This window comes from Filicampus tigris, chromosome 9 (genome assembly GCF_054856515.1).
Source record: "Filicampus tigris isolate MCC_2025a chromosome 9, RoL_Ftig_1.0, whole genome shotgun sequence".
In the NCBI taxonomy this organism is placed as follows: Eukaryota; Metazoa; Chordata; class Actinopteri; order Syngnathiformes; family Syngnathidae; genus Filicampus; species Filicampus tigris.
The window spans coordinates 6,085,581-6,109,195 of NC_141225.1; the positions used below are offsets into that span (position 1 = coordinate 6,085,581).

General features: G+C 41.3%; 1 protein-coding gene across 1 annotated transcript in view; it reads left to right on the forward strand.

Moving 5' to 3' along the window:
- nav1b (neuron navigator 1b) overlaps positions 1-22,250 on the forward strand; it is a 43,714-nt gene extending 21,464 nt beyond the window's left edge. Inside the window, exons 7-29 of the mRNA XM_086039502.1 lie at positions 478-879; positions 979-1,020; positions 1,608-1,765; positions 2,331-2,501; positions 3,340-3,395; positions 3,630-3,653; positions 4,445-4,522; positions 6,261-6,344; positions 6,547-6,658; positions 6,900-7,021; positions 7,535-7,716; positions 7,791-7,947; positions 8,587-8,761; positions 8,840-8,931; positions 8,996-9,091; positions 10,013-10,181; positions 13,617-13,852; positions 13,934-14,088; positions 14,531-14,602; positions 16,255-16,451; positions 16,526-16,644; positions 17,139-17,327; positions 17,400-22,250. Of these exons, the coding sequence (XP_085895628.1) occupies positions 478-879; positions 979-1,020; positions 1,608-1,765; positions 2,331-2,501; positions 3,340-3,395; positions 3,630-3,653; positions 4,445-4,522; positions 6,261-6,344; positions 6,547-6,658; positions 6,900-7,021; positions 7,535-7,716; positions 7,791-7,947; positions 8,587-8,761; positions 8,840-8,931; positions 8,996-9,091; positions 10,013-10,181; positions 13,617-13,852; positions 13,934-14,088; positions 14,531-14,602; positions 16,255-16,451; positions 16,526-16,644; positions 17,139-17,327; positions 17,400-17,483 (3,172 nt within the window). The 3' untranslated portion in view covers positions 17,484-22,250. The remainder of the gene's footprint in view (positions 1-477; positions 880-978; positions 1,021-1,607; positions 1,766-2,330; positions 2,502-3,339; positions 3,396-3,629; positions 3,654-4,444; positions 4,523-6,260; positions 6,345-6,546; positions 6,659-6,899; positions 7,022-7,534; positions 7,717-7,790; positions 7,948-8,586; positions 8,762-8,839; positions 8,932-8,995; positions 9,092-10,012; positions 10,182-13,616; positions 13,853-13,933; positions 14,089-14,530; positions 14,603-16,254; positions 16,452-16,525; positions 16,645-17,138; positions 17,328-17,399) is intronic.
- Positions 22,251-23,615: the final 1,365 nt, after the last annotated feature.

Below are 23,615 nucleotides of genomic sequence, written 5' to 3' on the forward strand. Positions count from 1 at the left end.
CTGTAGCTTTTGTCTACAGTTTTTTTTTCATCCGACACGTTATTGAATGCATTTTGTATTGACATCGATCACACGTCTATCGTGATACATCTTAATATTGAATTATCGCCCATACCCTATGTTGTGTACCCTGGTCCTTGCCCCAAAGTCATCTGGAGTAAGATCCAGCGCACCTGTGTCCCAAAAAAGTGCTCCAGAAAATGGACTGATGGAAAGTAGAAACAAAAAAGATACTCTGAACAAATTGCTTCTGTATTGTCATTGGTAAAACTGTGGTTCACAGAGCTCAACTTCATGCAGGGATCAACAATTCCTGCTTCATGGTCCAATCTAGTGAACAGTCCAGGTTGTAGTCTGCCTTTCGGTCATTTGGTACAGGCTACAGTTCCTATGCAATTCTGAATAGGATAAGTATATTAAATGGGTGGATGCAGTTGCTGTATGACATATTCTGTTGTTTGTGTCTTCTTCCTATAGGATGTTAGCCAAGTCTTTGGGACGTCCACCCAGCTTGGCTCACCTGGACAAGGTCAACTCCAACAGTCTGGACTCCTGCGTGACCATTCAGGACCTCCCTCCCAAAGTCCCCCCTTACTCCAAGCTCCAGGACCTGGCTTCCTCCCACTCAGCGGTCCGTCTGACCCCCAGCCCGGCCCCCGTGCTGCACATCGACTCTCCCGGCTCATATACAAGCGACATGGGGGGTTCGCCCCTGCTGTATCGCAAACTGTCAACTATGCACCGCAGCATGGAGTCGCTCCCCCTGCAGATGAGCGTGCCCTCTCGAGCCAGGTTTAGCACCAGAGAGTCGCAGGATAATGAGAGGGGAGTGGGCACGTGGGGCGCCGGGAGCAGGACGTCTCTCAACCTCTCCGAAGAGTCAGTGTCACATCAAAAGCCATTGAAGGCAGCAAGTGTTTGTTTTTTTAGGGTTTTTTTTTATAGTTAATACAGATTTGTTCTGTTTTCTTTCCACAGGTTGCAAACCGACAGGAACACCTTGCCAAAGAAAGGCTTAGAGTATGTTCATATACAGATGGTCCTCGGTATACGCTGGTCTTTACAACTGCGTTAGCATAGGTTTTAGCAATGTGTCTCACTCGTTATTGATCCTAGGCACCTACTTTATGCAAGATAAATCTCACAGTACACTGGCAAGAAAAAAGCGTCACAGAAAGTAATTCTAGTCAAATTTAGTCAAAATTGGTGTCAAATTTGGCCCTGTTTAGTTGAACACAAAGCTATTATGCACTTTTATGAATGGTAACAGGTGGAAACACAGGTGCATCGCGCCATCTAGTGGAAGAGCATTTAATAGTTCTGTCTGTCACTATACATCGCTGTCGTAGAAAGATGACCAAAGTTACATTATTTGCAGTATGTACAGAAAGTGAATGTTAATTTCTAAACCAATCGAGTGAAGTTGGATGATTTCACACTTATGTGCATCTTAACAGTGGTTAGCAATCGCTATCATTGAGACGACGGCATTCCAGCCCTCATACCTATCCGGAACTCAGTTGTAAACCAAGGACCACTTGTCATCACGCCTCATTTTTGCGTGCCGTTTTGTTTGACACTGAAGCATCCGGCCTTTTCTCCCCAAGACGCTGCAGCTCGAGCCTGTCGGAGAGCGACGGCATAAAACCGGGGCGACGCCATTCGCATAACGCGGCGTCCGAGCGCGACAGCCCGCCTCAGCTGCCGTCGCCCACCCGCACCATCCACCTCCTGTCCGCCACCAAAGCTCCTCTCACCAACGTGGGTGAGCGACCCATTCCCTACACCTCAGTTCAGTGGAGATTTTTTCAAGGACTGAATCATGGTCTGGCACTTGCTTTGTGCACTGGGGCAGAGAGAGCAAATGCCTCGCCCCGCCCATTGTTCCCACAAAGGTGGGAGGATGAAATTCTCCAAAATGCCCTGACACGATGAAGAATTAAGAACTAAGGGTTTTTCTTCCATTTCTGTGGCTTCTTTCCACAATTAAAAACGTGTGTTAGATTCACTGAAGGAATTGTCCATAGGTGAGCATGTAAGTGTGAACTCTTGTTGGTCTGTATGTGGCTTACAATTGGCTAGTGACCAGGCCAGGATTTACCCCGACACTCACCCTGAAGTCAGCTGGGTTAGACTTCAACTCACCCGCAATCTCAATAAGTGCTGTAGAAAAAAGGAGATATTTACAAAGGGTGGCAGCTGGGAGACAAAGGCAAAAACCAAACAAAGCTAAAGTTAGCATTTACTGTTGCAGTTTACTGACTCGTGTGTGAACCGTAGCCTCCCCCATTTTCTGCTCACTGTGTGTCTCTCTTTTTCTTTCATGATAGTTGCCCCAATTTCTTCCTCGGGCACCCCAAGGATATCACGCTCCAACAGCATTGGGCCCCCCGGTGATTGCGAGCTTTACGGCTCTTCCCCGCTGGGCAGCACCATGTCGCTAGCGGAGCGGCCCAAAAGCATGATGCGCTCCGGCTCTTTCCGTGAACCGGCAGATGACGGTGAGCCATGGGGGAAAAAAAAGCAGGGTAAAAATGATAACTCTTCAGAAACATCCAATAATTGGGCATTTGCTTACTTGCTGTATATCGCAAGAAACGGAAAATACTCACATTTTATCCAGTTGGCAGTGTGTGTGTACCCACTTTAAAGGGGGAAATCAACCCAAAGAAATTTTTTTCAAGAATATGTTCCCAGCAGGCCCACTAGTTGAAACACATTATGATTAATATTGCCTTTGTGGAATATGAGTTAAGCAGCAAAATCCATCCCTTTTTAGCGATCTCAGGGGTGGCCATTTTGTCACTTCTGTCGACTGAAAATGACATCACAACTGCTCAGGGCTCAGGTAACGACCAATCACGGCGCAGCTTCACAAAACAGGTCAGCCCTGATTGGTCCTTACCTGAGCCAGGAGCAGTTGTGATGTCATTTTCAGTTGACAGAAGTGACAAAATGGCCGCCCCCAGAGATGGCTAAACACGGGTGGATTAACTCTTTTTCCACAAACGCAATATTTGTCAGAATGCCTTGTTTCAACTATTGGGCTTGCATAGAACAATGAAAACAATATGTTTGGGTTGACTATCCCCTTAAGCTAGTAAAAATATCTGTAAGCGGTTACTTTAACCAAATGAACTCAACCATGGCCACTGGAAGGCAGGGTGTGGATGGATTGTTGACATTTGTCTCGCACCCAGGTATAAACTGTCATGGACAGCGTCAATCAAAAGTGAGCATTGTTGTTTCTCTGGGTGAAAAACTGCCAATGCAGTTCTTCAGTCAGGAACCAACTAGGGTTTAAATATCTGACTTTTTTTTTTTTTTTTCCTTTTGCAGTACACGGCTCTGTGCTCTCTTTAGCTTCCAACGCTTCATCCAACTACTCGTCCTCGGTGAGTAAATTATGTTTTCATCCAAATTATGTGCAGGCCTTTCCACTTGAATAATAGCACTTTCAATGACCTGCTATTGCAGTAGAGAACTAATATTGCTGTTTATGATCATTATTTAGTCCAAACGGTTCACAAGGAGTCCAGCCAACTACAGTGTCATGTTTGTTTACTGCAATTTTAACAACTTGTACTCAAGTTACTCTCATTTACATGCTTTCGCAATGCCTTCCGTAGAATGAGGACAGGATACAAGGAGAGGTAAGGCTGTGGAATCACAACTGGGTCATTTTCTGTTGGATTAGGTCCATTTGTCAGTTGTTCTGTGTTGTATTAAATGGGAACTTAACTCCATCAAAAGTCTACACAGAAGCCATTTTCACACATCATAACATTCTCTGAATCATCCTCGTGTTGCATTACTGCCCATCAGTATATGCAGTAGAATCTCCACAGTCAATCGCAACCCATTTCAGGACAAGTCTTTTTTTCCCTCAACTGTCATGTGAGTGTTTAAACAATTAAAATAAACATATTCACTTTGTGAGGTCTTATTAAAGACATAGGAATACTTTTCAGAATAATGGTGAGTAAAAAAAAAGACCAAATATTTTACTATTTTTGCAGTGAATAGACAAGTTTCACTTTTTCATTTGAATTACTGAATTTAAAACGAGGATTACACTATATTCAAGTGTATTGATATGCACCTGTATGTTCTCGTGGAACCTGGTCATTCTTTTTGGAACATGTCATTAAAAGCAAAAGTAACAAATAGCCATAGAAAATCTTAAAAAAAAAACCACACACACACAGAAGGTTGCTTAACTGGGATGGAGTAAGGTTTAGGCTAAATTTCATTTTTTATCCTTCATTGTTGCCCTTATCCAGGCTTTGTAAAATGCTTTTTTTTTAGGTTTTACCTGTTGACTGTATGTGACATAATCACAACTAAACTCTGATTCACTTCTGTTCTGTTCCTTAGTCCATATAATAATACGAATAATAAAAATAACTGTTTAACGAGCTGTCGGGTGACCTTTCGTCCTTAGCAAATCCGCAAACTGCGCCGTGAGCTGGAATCCTCGCAGGAGAAAGTCGCCGACTTGACCATGCAGCTGTCCGCCAACGTATGTATGACTTTACAACTAGTTTGACTTTGACTTACAGTCACTCTCCTTCTAAAAGCATAACAACACCTCCTCCACCTTTACCTGCTACTCATACAGACTTCCAGCACATTGGCTGGATTTACACTGTGTTGTTCATGTGACATGATTCCATTTTTTTCCGCTGTCAAGTGGTACTATTGGGAAATGAGTCATGGCAGCATAAAGAGGGAAAAAGCAATTGGAATTTGACATACGATCAGAAACAGGCAAAATGTGATATAAATAATGTGGATATTTATCAATTCAATGGGAGTGCATTGTAAACACACAGATCAATGGGAGCTTCACATTATCAGATTGCAGTAGGCCCACTCTACCTGCTACCTATTGCAATCCTGCTATAACATTTATTATTGCCTATAGAAGCCACAATATAGCAGCAAAGTACTACAAATATCTAAATGAAGCTCCTCACTTCAACCTACTATAGATCCACATTGCCAAGAAGCCCGCTCCAACTAAATGCGCTTTTGTTTATTTCTGTGTTGTCACTACCTGCTGACATTCGTGGAGTTATTTAAGTGAATTTTTGGCATCTGTGCATGACATGAGCATTACATTGGAAGTGGACACTTGGACCTTGCAGTGTAAATCCAGATTTTTAACACCAATTTAACACTGACTCACTTTCTGTTTTGATGCTTTTCACTTCTTTTAACTAACCTGGACGTTTATGAATAAAAGACCTGCTTGTATGCGTGTCACTGTGTGGGTTATTCCCACGCCTAACCACCACTGTACTCTCTTTTATTCTCTTGGTCGCTAATTGACTCACGGACTTCCTGCTACTCGCTGCCTGCCCCCCTCCCCTACCTGATCACCGGTCACTCCTGTGGATGTTGGGTGTAACAGTTAGGCCAGGTTTGTTGGACTGTCGCTTGGATGAAATAACATGCATCTCAAATAGGAATTGTTGCTTAATACAAACATAAAGTTAGAGATATTGGATTTGGGACAAATTTTAGTATGAACTCAAAATGTTAACTTAATTTGACCTTCACTAACCTTTTCAATGCACAATGTCTAACTGTTGCACAACTTGCTGTTCTCTAACAAGTAGCTGACCAGAAAAAAAAATCACAACAGGTGTTTGAGCCCTAAATCAACTAATACATCTTCTGGTTTGATTATACTTGGTGAAACAGTCATTTCCATTCATTTGTTTTTGACAACAATTAACAACTGATCAACAGCACCTCACCATTATGAGGCTTCAACTGGATGTTCTCATAGGGAAGTTACAGTGAACTTAGAATGTCACAAAGTCATCAGCAAAATTCAACAGTGACAAAGAGCGGCTGTAAGAGTCACAGAAAGGCAAAGAAGTCGACATCTTTGGTAATGTTCAAGGATCAAACGCCTGTTGTGAATTTTGCCATTCGCTACTTGGTAGGCTACTACGGAAACATCTCAATTCAAACTTTGGAGCAGGTTGAATTAAGGTCGCCTGTTCAGGTTATAGCGCGAATTAAGTTTACCCTAAAATTGGACAAAAGTCGAATATCCCAAACATTTTTTGAGTAGTGTATTACACCCCATCATTAGCTCAGTTCCAGTGCAACACCACTGCCTATCACGCCACCCACCACTGTTCAATACCCATTCTCCCTTCCTGCTGCTGTCATTTTCTGAGCTTGTGGACTTGTCGGTTGCAACTGATGAACCTGAATTGAAACTCTCCGTGCATTTTAAACAGGCTAACCTGGTCGCAGCTTTTGAACAGAGCCTGGCACTGATGACGGCTCGCCTGCAGACCTTGTCAGCTTCCTCTGATCAGAAGGTTGGTGAAATGATGTTACTACGTAGATGCACTCTAGTTGTCAAGTGTTTAATAAAAAATCTAATTTGTGAATGAAATGCAAAACTATCCTGAATGTTTTCTGCCTTTTACCCAGTGAGCTGGATTTTATAGATGGATAATTGTGAATAGGGACACTGGCAGTGTCACCACAAATTCACCGTTGTGTTTTTTCTTTCCTCAGGATTCTGAACTGAATGACCTGAGGGACACCATCGAGATTCTGAAGACCAAAAATACTGAGGCACATGACATCATTCAGGGTGCTCTCAATAATTCTGAAATCGTGTCAAAAGGTAAAAAAAATATATATTCACTTAGGAGTGTACTCACCTTTGTTGCCAGCATTTTAGACAATGGCTGTATGCTGAGTTATTTTATTTTAAGTGTCATTTCTTCAGTGTTGTCCCATTAAAGGTTATAAGAAAAGATTTACAAAATTCTTAGGGGTGCCCTCTTTTGTGAAATGCTGTACACTGAAAATTCTAGATCTGTCCATTCCTAAATGTGTGTCTGTTGTGGTTTTATTCTATTCAGAACTGCAGATAAATCGTCAGAACTCATCAGAAAGCCTCTCCAGCCTCACCAGCACTACCAGCCACTCAAGCATGGGCAGCCTCAAGGAACAGGAGGCCAAGAAAAAGAAGAAGAAGAGCTGGGTGAGGACGCGCGTATTTAAGTCAGATCAACTGACGACAACTTTTACCTAGTGACAAAACCGACAAAATCTTTCCCGCATGTGTTCATGATCCCGCTGTTAAGTAAAACTCTTGTCCCTCCCACATGCCGCCACCCGTTTTTAATTTCAGGTGTATGAGGTGAGTTACGATGACTTGTAAAAAATCTTTTCCTTGCTCCTTGTGTTCCTAAGCGCATGTTGTCTCGTTGAACCCCTTTATTTACGATAGATTTTTGTGTGCAGTTTACAGCAGCCAGACAGGTAAAATCACATCTGCTCAGACTTGATTAAATATGTACTGCATCTTTGCAAACAGTGGCATTAAGCACTCAGTGTGTATGTCTTAAATCCCGCTGCGCAACCAAGTTCATTCTGTGACATTTCTAACCTTGAAATGTATGTCGGGACCATTATAAGCCGAGAACCCCCCCCCCCCCCGCACTGTGTATTAGGTGTAAAAAGGACATTTTCTGTTCCCTTTTCCCCTTGACAGTTGCGCAGCTCGTTCAACAAGGCTTTCAGCAAGAAGGGCTCTAAGCCAACGGGGCCCTATGCTGACATTGAGGAAATTGCCACCCCGGAGTCATCTGTACCACCTTCGCCTAAAGTCAACCGTGATGGCGCTGATCCTCCGCCATCGTCCATGAAAGCCTCAGCCTCTGCTTCATCATCCGGGTAAGACTCCCTCTCTTAAACATGCCTAAGAACCAGAAGACAAAGTGCATTAAATTGAATCTCAACACCTGTAGACTCTGTGAGGGGAGCGAGGTGGCGGATGACAAGGTTGTGTCTGACCTTCGCTCGGAACTGTGGGAGAAGGAACGGAAACTTACCGACATCCGCCTGGAGGCTTTAACCTCAGCCCATCAGCTGGGGCAGCTACAGGAGACCATGTCCGACATGCAGGTATAAATATATTTTTCTTTATTGCCTTTTTTTCCCACATACCGAAACCCCTTACAACTATAATGCTGATGTTAAAACGGGGTACCTCAAGGCTCCTCTCAACGTCCAACGCATTTTACCATACATACCCTGGTGATGGTAATGTTGATTACCATACATTAAATGGAGATGCTATATTTTTATATCCTTGTATGAGTTACTCTTCCCCCCAATAATTTAAAATAATTACTTGACTAGTCACCGTGCAATATTTTGCTTACTAAATGATGGAGTCACCTCTAACGTAGCATATTTAGACCATATTTAATTTCCTATGCTTTCGCTGGTTTAGATTTTTTTTATGTGTTTATTTGTGCTGTTTGGGCAGTTGCTGATATGTATGTATCACGGATGTCAAGCTTGTATTGATGAAGCGCATCCAATACCTGTATGTGTGATCATGCTGCACTCGCATTGGCAGACTCAGTATGTTTGATTTTAATCCACTAAATCCATCCCAAATTTCATTGGAATGAAAAAAAATTAAATGATGGCACCTGAACCATGCACTGTAAAATCCAGCCTCAGTTACCATCAGATATTGGAGTTCACTCTCCTTTACATAAGACCTTACTAATAAAGTTATTCCTGTGCCAACAGAGGACAGTGGACAGTCTTAAGGTGGAGAACGACCAACTGAAGACAAGTGGCCTGTCCCCCTGCCCATCTCCTGGACCCTCCAGCTCCGTCTCCCAGTCCTCGGGTCTCACTTCTCTCGCCAACTTGTCACCACGACACTCTGTTGCGGTACGTGATGCCAGAAGAACCAGCACAGGTATAGTTAAAAACCCTGGCATGCCGGTTTAATGAAAATCCCTGTGTCAATCATCCAATCGCTGTTTTCTTCTGTCAGATTCCATGGATTACGCCAGCCTGTCCTCACAGCGAGATGACCACCGTGTCCGGGTGGTGGTTTGCGTTGCAGATTTGCATGTCTTCAAAGACGTAAGTGTGCCGTTGTTTGTCGACCTGTAGACACTGTGATACATGCGCATCACCTGCCTTGCAGGAGGTGAAACAGCAGGACTTCTTCCTTGGTACCGTCCGGGTGAACGGCAGGATGGACTGGCCCATGCTGGACTCTGCTGTCAGCCAGGCGTTCAAGGTGAGACGGCTTACTCTTTGAGTACGACCTGGCCCAGGCGCAGAATGTGTAAACGGCATACTGACGTTTGTAAATCAGCTGTTGCGTTTAATTTTAGCATGCTGTTACGTGTAAAGGGTTCCTACTAGCGCAAGCGATGATGGAAACGCAGATGCAATAACGGCAAAGACTCCAGCTGAACTCTTACCGTTGACGTTTGAGGATTTTCCAATTGTGTGAATGCTGGGAGACGAACATTAACACGACACTGGGTCCTTTGTTTATGACGATAGCGACATGAAGTATTTTGGGGTTACGGCCTCAAGTCTTATTGAATATGAAGCCCAAAGCTTGACACAGTTTCGCTTAATCACCTTTAATCGCCATTGAGTTGAATGAATAGAAAGTGAACGTAATCAATTTTGGAACAAGGCACAACCCAAAAAGTGAAGCGCTGTCAATACTTCTCAGTCACGCTGTATATTGACCTATGACCTGGCATATGTGTCAATGTGGGTGTGAGCGGTTGGCTGGCAACTATTCCAAGGTGTACCATCCATCAACTCTTTGTTTGCTATAAAATAGTTCTAAAAATATTTATAAAGCAGACAAAGCGGGACCCAAAGCACTTTGTTGGGGAATGAAACCATCTTTGTTAACTTAAAATGAGTCAGCAGTGCAGTGTTATCAGTCATCGTGACATAAAGTTTAATGAGGTGAAGTAGTGGTCAGCACGTCTGCCCCACAGTTCTGAAGTTCAGGGTTTCAATCTCAGACCGGCCTTTGCGCTCTAATGTGCATCATCAGAAACTCACAGACTCTAGGAGGCATACCTGTATATATGCCATCGGGGTTGCCATATGTATAAATAAGCATTATAGTCCCTGATTCCTTTCTTTTAATGCCATTCGTTGGCATTCAGTGCTGTGCCATTCATTGCAGGTTTATGTTGCAAAAGTGGATCCCACCTCTAGTCTTGGGCTTTCGACGGACTCCATCTACAGCTACAGCATGGGCCACATCAAGAGGGTACTGGGTGGAGAGGCGCCAGAGACACAGCCCTCTCGTTGCATGTCACGGGGTCCCACCAGCATCACCGTGGCTCTCAAAGGTACAGCTACAATTGACCAATGGAGTGTGGAATCATATTTTTGGATGATGGTGGTTTTTATTTACATCCGCAGTTTCAGTAAAGAACAAGACATGTATAATTTTAAACATGAAGCAGAATTTGCTAGGTCAGCTAAAGTTGCTTATGCAAGCCCTCAAATGTGCTTGTTTTGATACAAGCGATTCTTTTGATTAAAAGTTAAATAATTATGACAAATCTACATTTGGGCCTACTTTTCATCCTATCTGATCATTACTTTTCGCATTTAACTACTTTTCTTGTACTCCCAATATACTTTGTAGCGCAGACCTGGCAACCTAAAAAACATGTTTTGTGTACTGACACAAGCAAAACAATGCGCATATCTTGTGCAGGTTTTACAGGTCGTCTTAAGTGGGGTACACAAACAAGTACACCACACAACATTAGTGCAGTTAGAAAACAAATGCAGATTTGTTTTTATCCTGGTAGTGTGTGGTCTCTTGCATTAGAAAAGAAAAATTAGACTGCTTAAACCATTTTATCGTGGTGAATGACTTTTTACTTTCTGAGCAGCTCAGAAAGCAAAAATCACTCTTACAGCACAACACAGCATAATCACTCAAGACAATCTTTCTGAGAAATCTGCTAATCGGGCCTTTGCTGACTTTGATTGCTAGGGAGGGAAATTGCTCAAATTTGATACAAATTACGATATGTGTATAGCCCGCTTAAGATGTAAAAAATCATTGAAAAAGTGTGAACTTTAAACAAATAAACTAAACCATGGCCTCTGGGGGAAAAGTCCAATTTTGCACATGTACATTGGTAAGAGACGAAACATGTCAACAACAGACCATCTCCGCACGAAGACTGAAAAAAGCCAGAGTGATGCAGAAAATCATGTCCAAATCCTGCGTAACTCGATGCTGCATAATTCTGTGCCAGCCGGGTCCAGCTGGTCGACCCACCGGTCAATGCGGAACCTTACACTGGCACTAGCCGGTGGACTCGCTACACTGGAGGTTATTTTCAGAGCCAAATGCTTGGGCAACACATTGCTTATGAAGGGCATGCGAGGCGACACCTAAACTAATTTGCATGATGCTTTCTTCTTCCCGACGTTGTTTTCCTTCAATATGCATTGAGCTGAACAGGTTTGTCGTCCTTGAATTTAGGTTGATCAGAAGTAGGCCGCTGATTGTGTGGCTGTGTTTAGCTCGTATTGTCTGGGAGGTAAACCTTAGAAATGACATTTGTGTGCTTCCAGAGAAATTTGAGCCCATTTGGCCCAGATGAGGGTGTTCTAATTAACAGCCCAAAAATAACATTGTCTCAAGATTATACTGGTCTCATTCCAAATTGTAATACTAATAAAAGTACCGGTAACCCCTGTTAATCTCGGGAATATGTTCCGGACCACCCGCAACAGGCTGGGGTATAGAAACCAAATAAAAAAACATTTTTAAAGGTTATACCCCTTCCCCTTTTAACACATTTAAACATATTCAAACATCTTTTGAATACACTGTATTGTAAATCTATGTGACCATTAAAAAAATATTTGCAAGAAGAAGTGCATCGTCAACTGTCACTCTCCTTTTCCCACATGCAAGGGCATTGGATAACTGTAAATAACTGTAAAAGTGTACTCCCTCCAGTAGACTTAAGCGTCTTTTGGCCTCCTCACTCCGGAAGCTGTGCCAAGGTCTAGTGCCTCATCATATTGCACCTTTTGAGTTATTTCACAATTGCAGACAGCAAGTGATGCATGTCACTGGTCACTGACTGACTCAGCTGATTGGTGCGGGCGGGATGGGGCGGGACGGGTCAAACTTTGGGCGGGCACACCTGTGCCATATATGTTCACTGGCTGCCCAACATCTGTACTACCACATTACAATGAAGGCCGAACATTGACATTATATCATATTAAAAGGTGAAAAAAAAAGGATCAGTGTCAGCAGATGTATCAAGAAAACACCCGAATTAGGGCCACCCTCAGGCTTCACCAAATTACGCCTCTTTGATTGTTACACGCAGGTTACACATGTCCTACTCAATTATTTTCTTTTACACTCCCTATGAAGAAGACAACATTTCACACCCCACCCCAACTCTCCGCCGTGACTATAAATAGTGTCATTTGTCGATAAAATTGTTATAAGTACAATTCTGCATGACATTTTATCCTTGTTAGCATGAAAGAAACAGAAAAAAAGAAAGGAATATAAACAACTTACAACAAAGAATAACTAACATTGTTTTTTAGTCAATAACAAAAGATTTAAAGTGCATCAATTTGCCCGAAATTCATCCATCCATTATTTACACCGCTTATCCTCACAAGAGTTGTGGGCGTGCTGCAGCCTATCCCAGCTGTCATCAGGCAGTAGGCGGGGTACACCCTGAACTGGTTGCCAGCCAATCGCAGGGCACACAAAGGCTGACAAACAGTCACACTCACAATCACAGCTAGGGACCAGTTAGAGTGTTCCATTAAGTGTTCCATGCATGTTTTGGGAATGTGGGAGGAAATCAGAGTACCTGCGGAAAACCCACATGCAAGAACATGCAAGCTCCACACAGGAAGGCCGGGGCCGGAATCGAACCCACGACCTCTGAACTGTGAGGCGGACGTGCTAACCTATCAACCCACCGCGCTGCCAACCGAAATTCAAACATACGTATATTAAATCCCGAATGAAGCGATAAACATTTTTTGACCAGTTAATTGAACTACATGATACAAAAAAGAAATTTGAATAAATTCAATAATAAATACACATTTATCAGCAGCATTAGCTCAGGAACACAATTAAAACACTTTTTCCTACAAAGCAAAAAATCATAAACCAAATTTATGTAAATTATTTTTGGAATCTAAATCAGGATTAGTGGCTACAATTAGCCTGTTTTGCACTGCACAGCCATGCAAGTACACATGGCCCCTAACCTAAACTTGTAACCTTCCAAGCCTTTGTATAGCTCACCACTATGGACTCACCATTGTAGTTCTCCCCACCTGTAGTTGTAAAAAGCACTCAACCATTTTGGACATGCATCTCATTATTTCCATTTAAACAAAAAGAGATATGAATTGACTTAGGGGGAATGTTACACATGATTGTTACACGCTTATTTTATCATTGCTCTCCAATGTAAATCCTTAGCCTGCCGCCGCAACTATCCTGCCAGCATGGCCCAGTCACGTGACCTCCGGAGCTCTATACTCCCTGCGCACATGCCGACAATGACAGCGCCACTGCCATCTACTGTGTAGTAATAGTAGTTCAGTTACACTTAACTAGTACTGCAAAAAAAAAAAAGAAAAAAAAAGTGTGTTCTCCGGGGTCAAACGCAAAAACACAGCAAAGACACTGAACACTGTTATATAAAAACAGAACATCCCTGTGTCTGTATCTTTATCCGTATCTGCAAAATCTCTGTTCCCAGGTTTAAAGGAGAAATGTGTGGACAGTCTCGTCTTTGAGACCCTCATACCTAAACCCATGATGCAACACTACATCAGCCTGCTGCTCAAACACCGCAGACTCATCCTATCCGGACCAAGTGGAACGGGCAAGACCTACCTGGCGTCGCGGCTGGCCGAGTACCTGGTGGACCGCAGCGCCCGCGAAGTCTCCGATGGCATCGTGGTGAGCTTCAATATGCATCGGCAGTCCTGCAAGGTGAGAGGAAAACCAATCACACGGCCTGTCTGTTTCTTATAATTACCTTTTCAACCACTTTATTTGTATTGTCTTCCCCAGGATCTGCAACTGTATCTTTCGAACTTGGCCAATCAAATAGACAGAGAAACCAGTTCTTCAGAAAATCCTTTGGTCATTATCGTGGATGATATTCATGATCCGGCTTCAGTCAGTGAATTAGTCAATGGAGCGCTGACATGCAAATATCACAAATGGTAATCCATGCATAAAACAAAATCTAAGAAAACATGATGTAGTTATATCATGATTTGCTATTACCAATTTTGGTGGTAACTTGTCCTATTGTAATTTTTTTGTGGTCTTTCTATCTCAACTCTTAATGAAGTATGTTGAAGTCAAAGACCTCGACTTAGTGACAAGCTTTGTATGTTAAGGGGGCGCTTAGTTTAGCATGTGTTGTTAGTGGGAATTGAGAATCTTTGCCGCATGTGCTTGTACACTCACTTTGGGTAGATTTTTTTTCAAAATCAAATTAATTTACAATGGTAATGTACAATGAGTTAGAAATTGTATTAAAATCTTTTAGGATCATAGTTTGTGACATATTTGCATTTAATGCAAATATTTTGAGGGGTATTTTGTACTAAATTAAATTATAATACCTTTTGACTTGTGTGACTTTGCGTCCCTCTTCAGTCCATACATCATTGGAACAAGCAATCAGCCAGTGAAGATGACTGCGAATCACAGCCTACACCTCAGCTTCAGGTACGTGATGTCATTCTAATATCAATTAACAAAAACTATTACATATTGTTTCCAAGATATTCATACTGTCTGACACAATTTGAATCAACACTGGTATTCCACCCACTGAAAACTGACATTGGGTTTTGGTTGACGAGGACTGGGGCTGGGTTTATATTAACGTAGGGCTAATTGTCAAGCGGCTACTTGCTTGTATGAATAAAATATCGAGGATACTAAAGCAGTACCTTTAGTGACAGCTTCATAACTGTACAGTACAGTATATGGCACTTAACTCTCAATGATGCTAACCTCTTTACCATGAGCAGAAACTGGCGATATACAGGTGCAGCTCAATAAATTGGAATATACTGGAACACTTAATTTATTTCAGTATTGACATTCAATAAGTGAAAGTCATACCGAGTCACACAGAAATATTTCATGATTGTATTTTTTTTTTTTATATAGTTTTGAGGATTATATCTTGCAGCTAACAAAATCCCCAAAGTCATTCTTCAAGAAATGAGAATATACCCAAGAAACCATCAAAATTATTTTTGATATATAAATGAAGTAGGAATGGACAGTGTTTTAAAACTATTTTCCTATGTGTTGATTGAATCTCTATACTGTACTATGCAAGGTTCACTTTTATAATTGAGCTACTGAAAGAACTGAACTTTTCTATGCTTTTCCAGTTTATCGAGATGCGCCTGATATGTCTTTGGCTTGCTGTCTGCTAGAGATGGGCACTTGAGCCCAGGGTACCCAGGTCAAGCCGGTCCGACCGCGACACCCCGCCCTTATTCATAAAAATTATTGCATACCAGCAAACCACTATACACAGCAGGTTTGCTACGGCGTATTTCCGGAAGTAGGGACGACGCCAGAAGAAGTGCATGAACTCCACCCTGATGTGGCAGCGTCATACTTGTGCTGCGCTCTGCTTAATATACTCCCGGACACAAGTTGTTTTGAAACAGTTACGTTCCAAGTCGGGGGGCATCGCTTCAAAAAGACAGCGACAACAATGGATGTCGTTCTTGCTACAACCATAAAGGGACCAAGATGACTAGACTATGCATTTCATTTTATTGCCAAACTGGTTTGCTTTGCAGCAGCAACGAGCTGCGTGCTGCATCCTCTCTCAACTCCTCTCCGTGTGGGAAACTGTATGTCATCGCAACATGTGACATAATGGACCGATCAGAGCAGCAACAATTCCTGATGTTTGCGTGGCATGTGTTGCAGACCGGTCGCCAATAGCACAATGCGTCAGTCACGTGAATCAATGCGGCAGTTGTCGCTCGCGCCGACGCGGGAGTAGAAAGAAGCCTAAAAAAAAGCCTTTCACTGAGTAGGCTGAGATGAAATTTGGCCGCCTCGCGACCACGTCAATCGCATGAGGGCTGATTAGTGGGCCGGACTAAAATCCACTTCCGGCCATGCTTAGTCCAGCCCTTTTTTAAAAATTTGTCAGCCCCGCCCCAAAAATGGGCCAGGCACGGACTGCTCAGCTCTGCTCTCTGCCTTTTGCCCACGGTCCCTGAGTGGGACAAGCAGGAGAAAATTAATCAGCTTTTGAACGAATATTGAATGGCAGAATTATCTAGTACCAACCCTTAACATCACCATTTGTGTCTTGTTTGTCACTTACCCCTTTGTCTCAGGATGGTGACCTTCTCCAACAACGTGGAGCCCGCCAATGGCTTCCTGGTTCGCTACTTGCACAGAAAGCTGATGGAGTCTGAGGACGAGCGGAACCTGACCAACGAGGACCTGGTCCGTGTGCTGGACTGGGTTCCCAAACTGTGGTATCACCTGCACACCTTCTTAGAGAAGCACAGCACGTCAGATTTTCTCATTGGTAGGAAACCTTGAAAAAATGCTGGGGTAATCTTGGCATCAGTGCTTGAATGTGTTCTGCCGTCATCTCCTCAGGCCCGTGCTTTTTCCTGTCCTGTCCAGTCACGGTGGACGAGTTTCGGTCATGGTTCATTGACCTTTGGAATCATTCTATTATTCCCTACTTGCAAGAGGGAGCCAAGGATGGCATCAAGGTGGGAGAATATGATAACGCGCAGGTAGTTATTGCTAAAGTACTAAATTGGAATTGTGGACTGTTGGTTAGCACGTCTGCCTTACAGTTCTGAGGTTCTGGGTTTGAATTTCTCTTTCAGCATTCCTGTATTGAGTTTGCATGTTCCACCTGTGTGTTTGGTTTTTTTTCTTTGTACTCTGTTTTTCCCACATTCCAAAAACATGTCAGACTCATTGAAGACTAAATTGTCCATAGTTGTGATTGTGTGTGTGTGATATGTGTGCCCTGTGAATGACTGTCAACCAGTCAGGGTGCACCTCACCCTTTACCCACATTTAGCTGGGTTAGGCTCCTTTTGGGCCTTATAAATAACCCCAGGCCTTATTTCAGACTGTAGTTCCTGTGGTTCAAACACAATGGTCTCTTCAAAAGTTGAACTAAGTCAAAAGGTGGTGGTGGCTTGCTTTTCAAGGTGCTCTAATTTTACCCTCCTGGTATGCTGCTACTCTCCAGTTCCACGGCCAGAAAGCGGTCTGGGAGGACCCGGTGGAGTGGGTGAGGGGCACATTGCCTTGGCCTTCTGCCCAGCAGGACCAGGCCAAGCTCTTCCACCTTCCTCCCCCGAGCAGTAGCCCCGGTCAGGCAAGCGAGGAGAAGTCCCGCAAGGAGACCACGCCCAGCTCAACGGAATCTGATCCATTGGTAAGCGAGACATGCTGCAAAAATGTGTGGTTTTATTTGAAATGGACGTGACCGTGTTTTCTCTGCTTTTAGATGGCAATGCTTTTGAAGCTTCAAGAGGCCGCCAATTACATCGAATCACCGGACAAAGACGACCCCAGTCTGCCAAGGCTGTGAACAAGCTCCCACTTTAAAAAACGCTCCTAGAAAAAAAAGTCATTGTTGCTCGTCTGCTGTAATGGCAGTGTACTGTGAATTCGGGAAGACTCAGAAAAAAAATAGCTGTAGGGTGATTTTGAAGCGTCATTCCTACTATGGAAAGTTAAAAGTGAAAATCATACAGTATTTTTAATAAAGTACAAATGGATTTTGAAAATATATATACAGGGGGTCCTCGGCTTACGACAGAATTCCGTTTGTACGAAGGCAATGTAACCCAAATTTCTATATAATTCGGAATGCACTGTAGTCTACCATTGACCTACACTGACCAATACATTTCCTGGTTCAATTAGAATTGTTCATAAAGACACTGTAAAGTGATTTCTGAGATTTGTTTCTAAACACTTTATAAATGTTGGAAAATAATTGCTGAAAATTTGCAATACCCGAGGACTATGCACAGTAGCACCCACGTTTTCAGATATAGCTTTAATCTGTTACCATTTCCGTTTTCCTGATTTTTAAAAAATATTTTTATTTTATTATAAATGTATATAAGTATATATTTTTTTTGAGGCGGGGGACTTGGCTTAAACAGCATCTTGTGACACCCTTCACTGTCAGGCTTGCCTCCCCCACTATGTAAGAACTTGAGCACTAGCTGGTAGCTAGTGCCTCCCGTTGCGGCGTGGAAAGCCACACGACCACCCGGTGAGGTATAATTTCAGCCACCGTAGGCTTTAAATGAATATATTTTTGTGACTCAAACATGTAGAGATGTTTCGGCATAAGAAAAAGGCCCACATTTTGAAGCCTCATTCTATATTCTTTGCAATGTTTGTAGTCATTCAAATTTGGCAGGTTGGATAACAACACTCTTCTGTGGTGTGTAAAATTTAAAAGACATCTTTTACGTTCATCTGTCAAGGTTATAGTGCATTTTAGGTTCATCTTAAAATTCCTCCTGAAAGCCAAATATTTGTAAATACGCAGGTAACTGAGCTCTTGTGCAGCGTATTCTTACGCCGCTGCACTCTTCGTAGCCTCGAAATGTTCTATAGTATGTTGGGACCGTCATAATCTGAGGACCTTCCGTATATATTTACACAATTCACTTCAGGTCCCTTGACCAGCCCTTTGCCCTCAGTCATCTTCTTAGATTGGTGCTAATAGTTCAAAAACACTTCAGGTGATGTCCAAACCAGCACACCCTCCGCAACACAGCGCGGGGATACCTTGTGCTTGTCCACTGAAGCTGTTCTGAAATGTGAGACAGAGTTTAAAAAAAAAAAAAAAAAAAAAAAAAAGAGTATGACAGCATAGTGGAAGTTGCTGAAGTTCATATCTGCTGCATCCGTCTTTTAAAGCCAAATGTTATGCATTATGCAATCCCCTGACTTTCCAACCTGAGCAGGTGAAAAAAATACAAAGATGCCTTAAAAAACAAAAACCTTCACTGGTGCTTATGTCAGTTTAGGTCCTTTCTTCCATAAGCAGGTTTCGATAGCCTTTCATTTTCTGCCACTAGTCCTCAACTTGAACTTGCACATCCATATTCACAAGTTGGAAAATGTTGCTGTCATACTCTTTTCTTTTTTCCTCCTCTCTCTGCAACTCTTCTAGCGCTTGTTTATTTTAGCTGCTTAACCTTGAAACATACACAGTATCACCACTGCTGCCATGTACAGTCTCCCAGGTGTTATGTCCACAATTACTCCACCAGCAGGAGGAGAATGATGACACAGTTTGACTCCACTTCCTTAAAACTCGCAAGGAATATTAGCGCCACACAGCATACAGGTGCATCTTAAATATTGTGGGAAATCTTAATTTATTTCAGTCAAAAACCGAAACTCATATTTCAAATAGATTCACTTACACGCAGTGTGAAATGTTTTATAATTGTGTTTTTCTATTATTTTGATCATTTCAGCTTAAAGTTGACAAAAACAACAAATTCACCATCTCAAGAAATTAGAATACTACTTAAGAAACAATGACAACAAACAATAGTTTTAATGTAGAAATAAGGAGGGAACTTGCCTTTTGAAACGTATTTTACTGTGTTTGATTATTCTATGTGAGTTTCACTTTTTAATAATAATAATAATAACAATAATAATAATAATAATAATAATACATTTAATTTATAGAGTGTTTTTCTTTTTTTTAAAGAACTCAAAGACGCTTTACAGTTCATAATAAGTAAATAAACAAATTGCAAACAACAGGGACACTTGAAAAGCAAAAGTCTATTGTTTACGTCAAGGATATAAAATGAGGTGTATCGGTGTAGTGTAGATAATTAGAAGAGGTTGCAGTTTAAATACGGAAATAAATAAACTTTTCTACATTGCTGTAATTTATTGAGATAAACTCGTATATGAGAATATACAAGAATATACAAAATGAGTTGTACAAAAAAAAATGTCCAATATTTGTCCCAAAGACTACTGGTATTTTATCCTAGTCTATGCAGTTAAAGCAAATATCGGCATAATGACTTTTAATACGTTTTACTACTGAACTTTCCAGAAGGCTGTTTCACCTTCCATTTGATAGAAAAGGGAAAGAATGAAAGAAAATCACACAAAGGCAATGAAATTGAATAATTGGGCTCCTGCAGTGTAAATCCAGCCTTATTTCTATTGTTGTCAACTTAGGTATACACACTAATATATTGTTAAGCCAATGAAAATGACCTAGATAAGTGGATCAAGTACCACCTGAATGAAATACTTTTGTCTGTAAGTACTACCATCACGAGCTAAAACGGCATTAAAAGACTGTACAGTTGAAGTAAGCCTAAGTGTTCATTCAAAACAAGGCACAGCCTTTAAAAAAAGTGTGTTTAAATTGACAAAGCACTTAAATATAGGACAATAAAAATGGACCTTAAATGATTCACCAATAATGTATTGTACATAAGATTGTAAATGTTTTAAATGAAATAGTTCTAGATTAAATGCAACTGTTTTGTACTGTACTTAAATTAAATACATTACTGTACTTAAATGTACTACTGTACTGCATTCAACAAAAATGTTTAATCCACTGTAACATTAATTCAAGTGATTCTTTTACCACACTTTGAGAATCACTGACCTAGATGTATACCGTATTTTTCTGTGTTTCTGTGTGGCCCTAATACTCCCTCATAAGTGTTGGAGTTCCTTACAGCCTAATGATCATACGTAAAACCCCAAAACATTGTTACAAATCATATCTGTAGGTCGGTATGGTTGTAGAGTCAACAGTCATAAAGGAAACAATGAAGACTATTAAACATGTAGCAAAGTTAATGAGCTAATAATAAGAGAAACAGCTGAGAAGAATGACTTTAAAGCTACCTACACCCACTTCATCGTCCAACCATGTCATGCACTTCACCACGAGAATAAAAAAAAAAAAGTTGCTTAGTATCGACATTTAGATATGTTTGGTGCTTTTAACGTTGTTTGCTGTCGATTATAACGCAACGATTCAGGGTAGGTTGGCCAGATTGTTAACGTTAAATTGATTTTTAGAGTAACTTTTTTAGAGACAAGTAAGACATTGTACCATGTGTATGACCGTGTCCTTGTTACGGTATTCGCGGATGGCTCCAGAGTCAGAATGATTTAACACTTTTTGAGGTGCTTCGTGTATTTATTTTTTTGTGCGTAAAATATAGATTGTTCCTAAAATATTAAATGACTGTATTACACAAAGCGGGGTACACGCATAGCGAGCGTTTGCTGACTTTGTTCTGAGAAATGCTCAAATCCCGGTGTGTGTGCACCCCCTGCTTTAATGATGTGATGTTGAATGAACTTCACGTGTACTTAAATCCCATCAATGAATGTCCAGCCGCTTTAATGCGATACAATAAATTATATGTAAAGTTAAAATTGTCGCTTGGTTGCGAATCGCCGACTTTGATTGGTCAAAGGAGTGAATAAAAAGAATAATTTCACCCAAAACATGGGATTTAAAGACATTTTTGTAAATATCTTGGCCTTGTTGAAAAAACAATCCATTTTATGGCGCATTTCATCTCATGGACTGGTTGTTGTGCTTGTCTATGTGTAGTAGCCGTGACTGGTTTGTATGAGGACTATACAGCAACTTCTGCTTTGGTTTTTGCCAATGTCGGATGTTTCAGTTGTTAATTCAGGAGTGAAGGGATAACCCGGTGAGCCTTAAAACGATGGTTTCGTCAGGGGTGTTGTGTTGGAAACAGGGTAAATCGACCTAGTTTGAAATAATGGTCAAAATCTCCATTTCAAATTCAACCTTTAATTCCAAAATAGTTGGAAACAAGCACTTCAAATGGGTGTGACCCCAAAAACTAAATGGAGGCCATTACAGGTTGCTGGATAGTCATATTTTTGGAGAAAGTTGTCATTGACTGGGCAGTTAATATCGGAGGGAAAAAAAGTTATGAGATTTTTTGAAACGTTAAGGGTTTTTCTGTGTTGTAAATGCATGTAAGCTCGCTGTGTGACAAATATGCAGATCATTTGTTTTTTTTTTACTACTCCGATATTTGATATTTCCTCTTCTTTTCTATGAATCCTTTCTAAAGGTTAAGTTCTCTATTTTGTACGAAATGTCGTTGTAAAGATTGTAAATATGGCAGCGTTCTGGATGCACGGCAAAGAAAAGGGTTTCGAGTCGGGTTACGATAAAAACTCGGCTTTGTTGAAACGAAAAGCGCTAGGCGGGCTCCATTCCGTACATCCACCACCCGTACAACCAACCACTGTTTGTTCAAATCAATAAAGTACATGTTATATTTCATGACCTGCTTCTTCTTGCTTCATTGAACCCCAAAAAAAGGCATGGAAAGTTAGCTGTTCATCCTTGCATAGGGGTCTCAAACTCAATTTATGGGGGCGCCGCTGGAGATGTCTGGGTGTGTCTGGGTCGCATCAAGTATTCCACAAGAGGTATTATTCAAAGTATTCAAAAAAATGCAATTCATCCAATCTTCTCAATCTTTATGAAGAGGAGTTGAGAATATTAATGATTCTTTAGGATGTGAACAAGATTGGTGACCCCGCCCTCATCTCCCTGCTACTTTGCATACTGCAAGTTTACTAGAGTAATGACGTCTGATTCCTTGAGCACCGCAACTTTCTCTGGGTATTGAAGACTTGTCGTGGAGCCTCTACGTCTAACAAAAAAACATCTCCTGTTTTCTTGAAACTGGCTCTTATCGCCAGCCATTCTTGTCACAACAGGTTTTGAAAAAGACATCTCTGGGACTGGGAGAGAGGATATCTTTTCCTTCCACTTTAGTGTCACTTCAGAATTATGTTTCACCAAAGCTGGCATGAGCCTGTTAGCCATGAGAGTACATAAGTTATTAAAAGGGGGTGGGGGGCACAAAACACCCAGGCAACACCACAGCAAAAAAGGTGGGGGCTGCCCAAATATTAAACTCTGAAGTCAGGTAGGTTGGCGAAGAATGTCTCCCTGTGGGTTTGAGACCCCTATCCTGAATATGGTTAACCTTTTGTTGCTTATAAAATGAAACATATAACTAAAATATTTTTTTCATATAAATTTACATTTTTAATGAATTAATTGGATCTGGTAAATGTCATGTCATGTCATCTTCCAAACCGCTTATCCTATATAGGGTCGCGGGGAGTTGCTGGAGCCTATCCCAGCCGTCAATGGGCGAAGGCAGACTACACCCCGAACTGGTCGCCAGCCAGTCGCAGGGCACACATAGACACTGTCACTGAGCGGGAATCGATCCCACGCTGCCCGCACACAACTCAGGCGTGTGTACCACTACACTAGGATCTGGTAAATGATAGATTAAAATTGTTTTTTAATTTGATATACATGAAGTTATTTCTAATGAAATAATGTGTTAATTTATCAGAAATGACAACATTTTAAATGTATTAATAAAATAAAATGTAACATTAAAAATGTGTACAGTATCTGTAAACTATATAGATTTAAATTTGAATCTGTTGTTTATTGTAATATTAGTAATGTTATATCAACATTTAAGATTATTGTTATAAAACATTCAAATGTTTATGTGTATTAAATAATATGCTGATACAGTATATTGTTAATATAGCTAACAGCAAATTTCTCATTAATTGTATTACATTTTAGTTAATTTTTAAAATTGCAATTAAT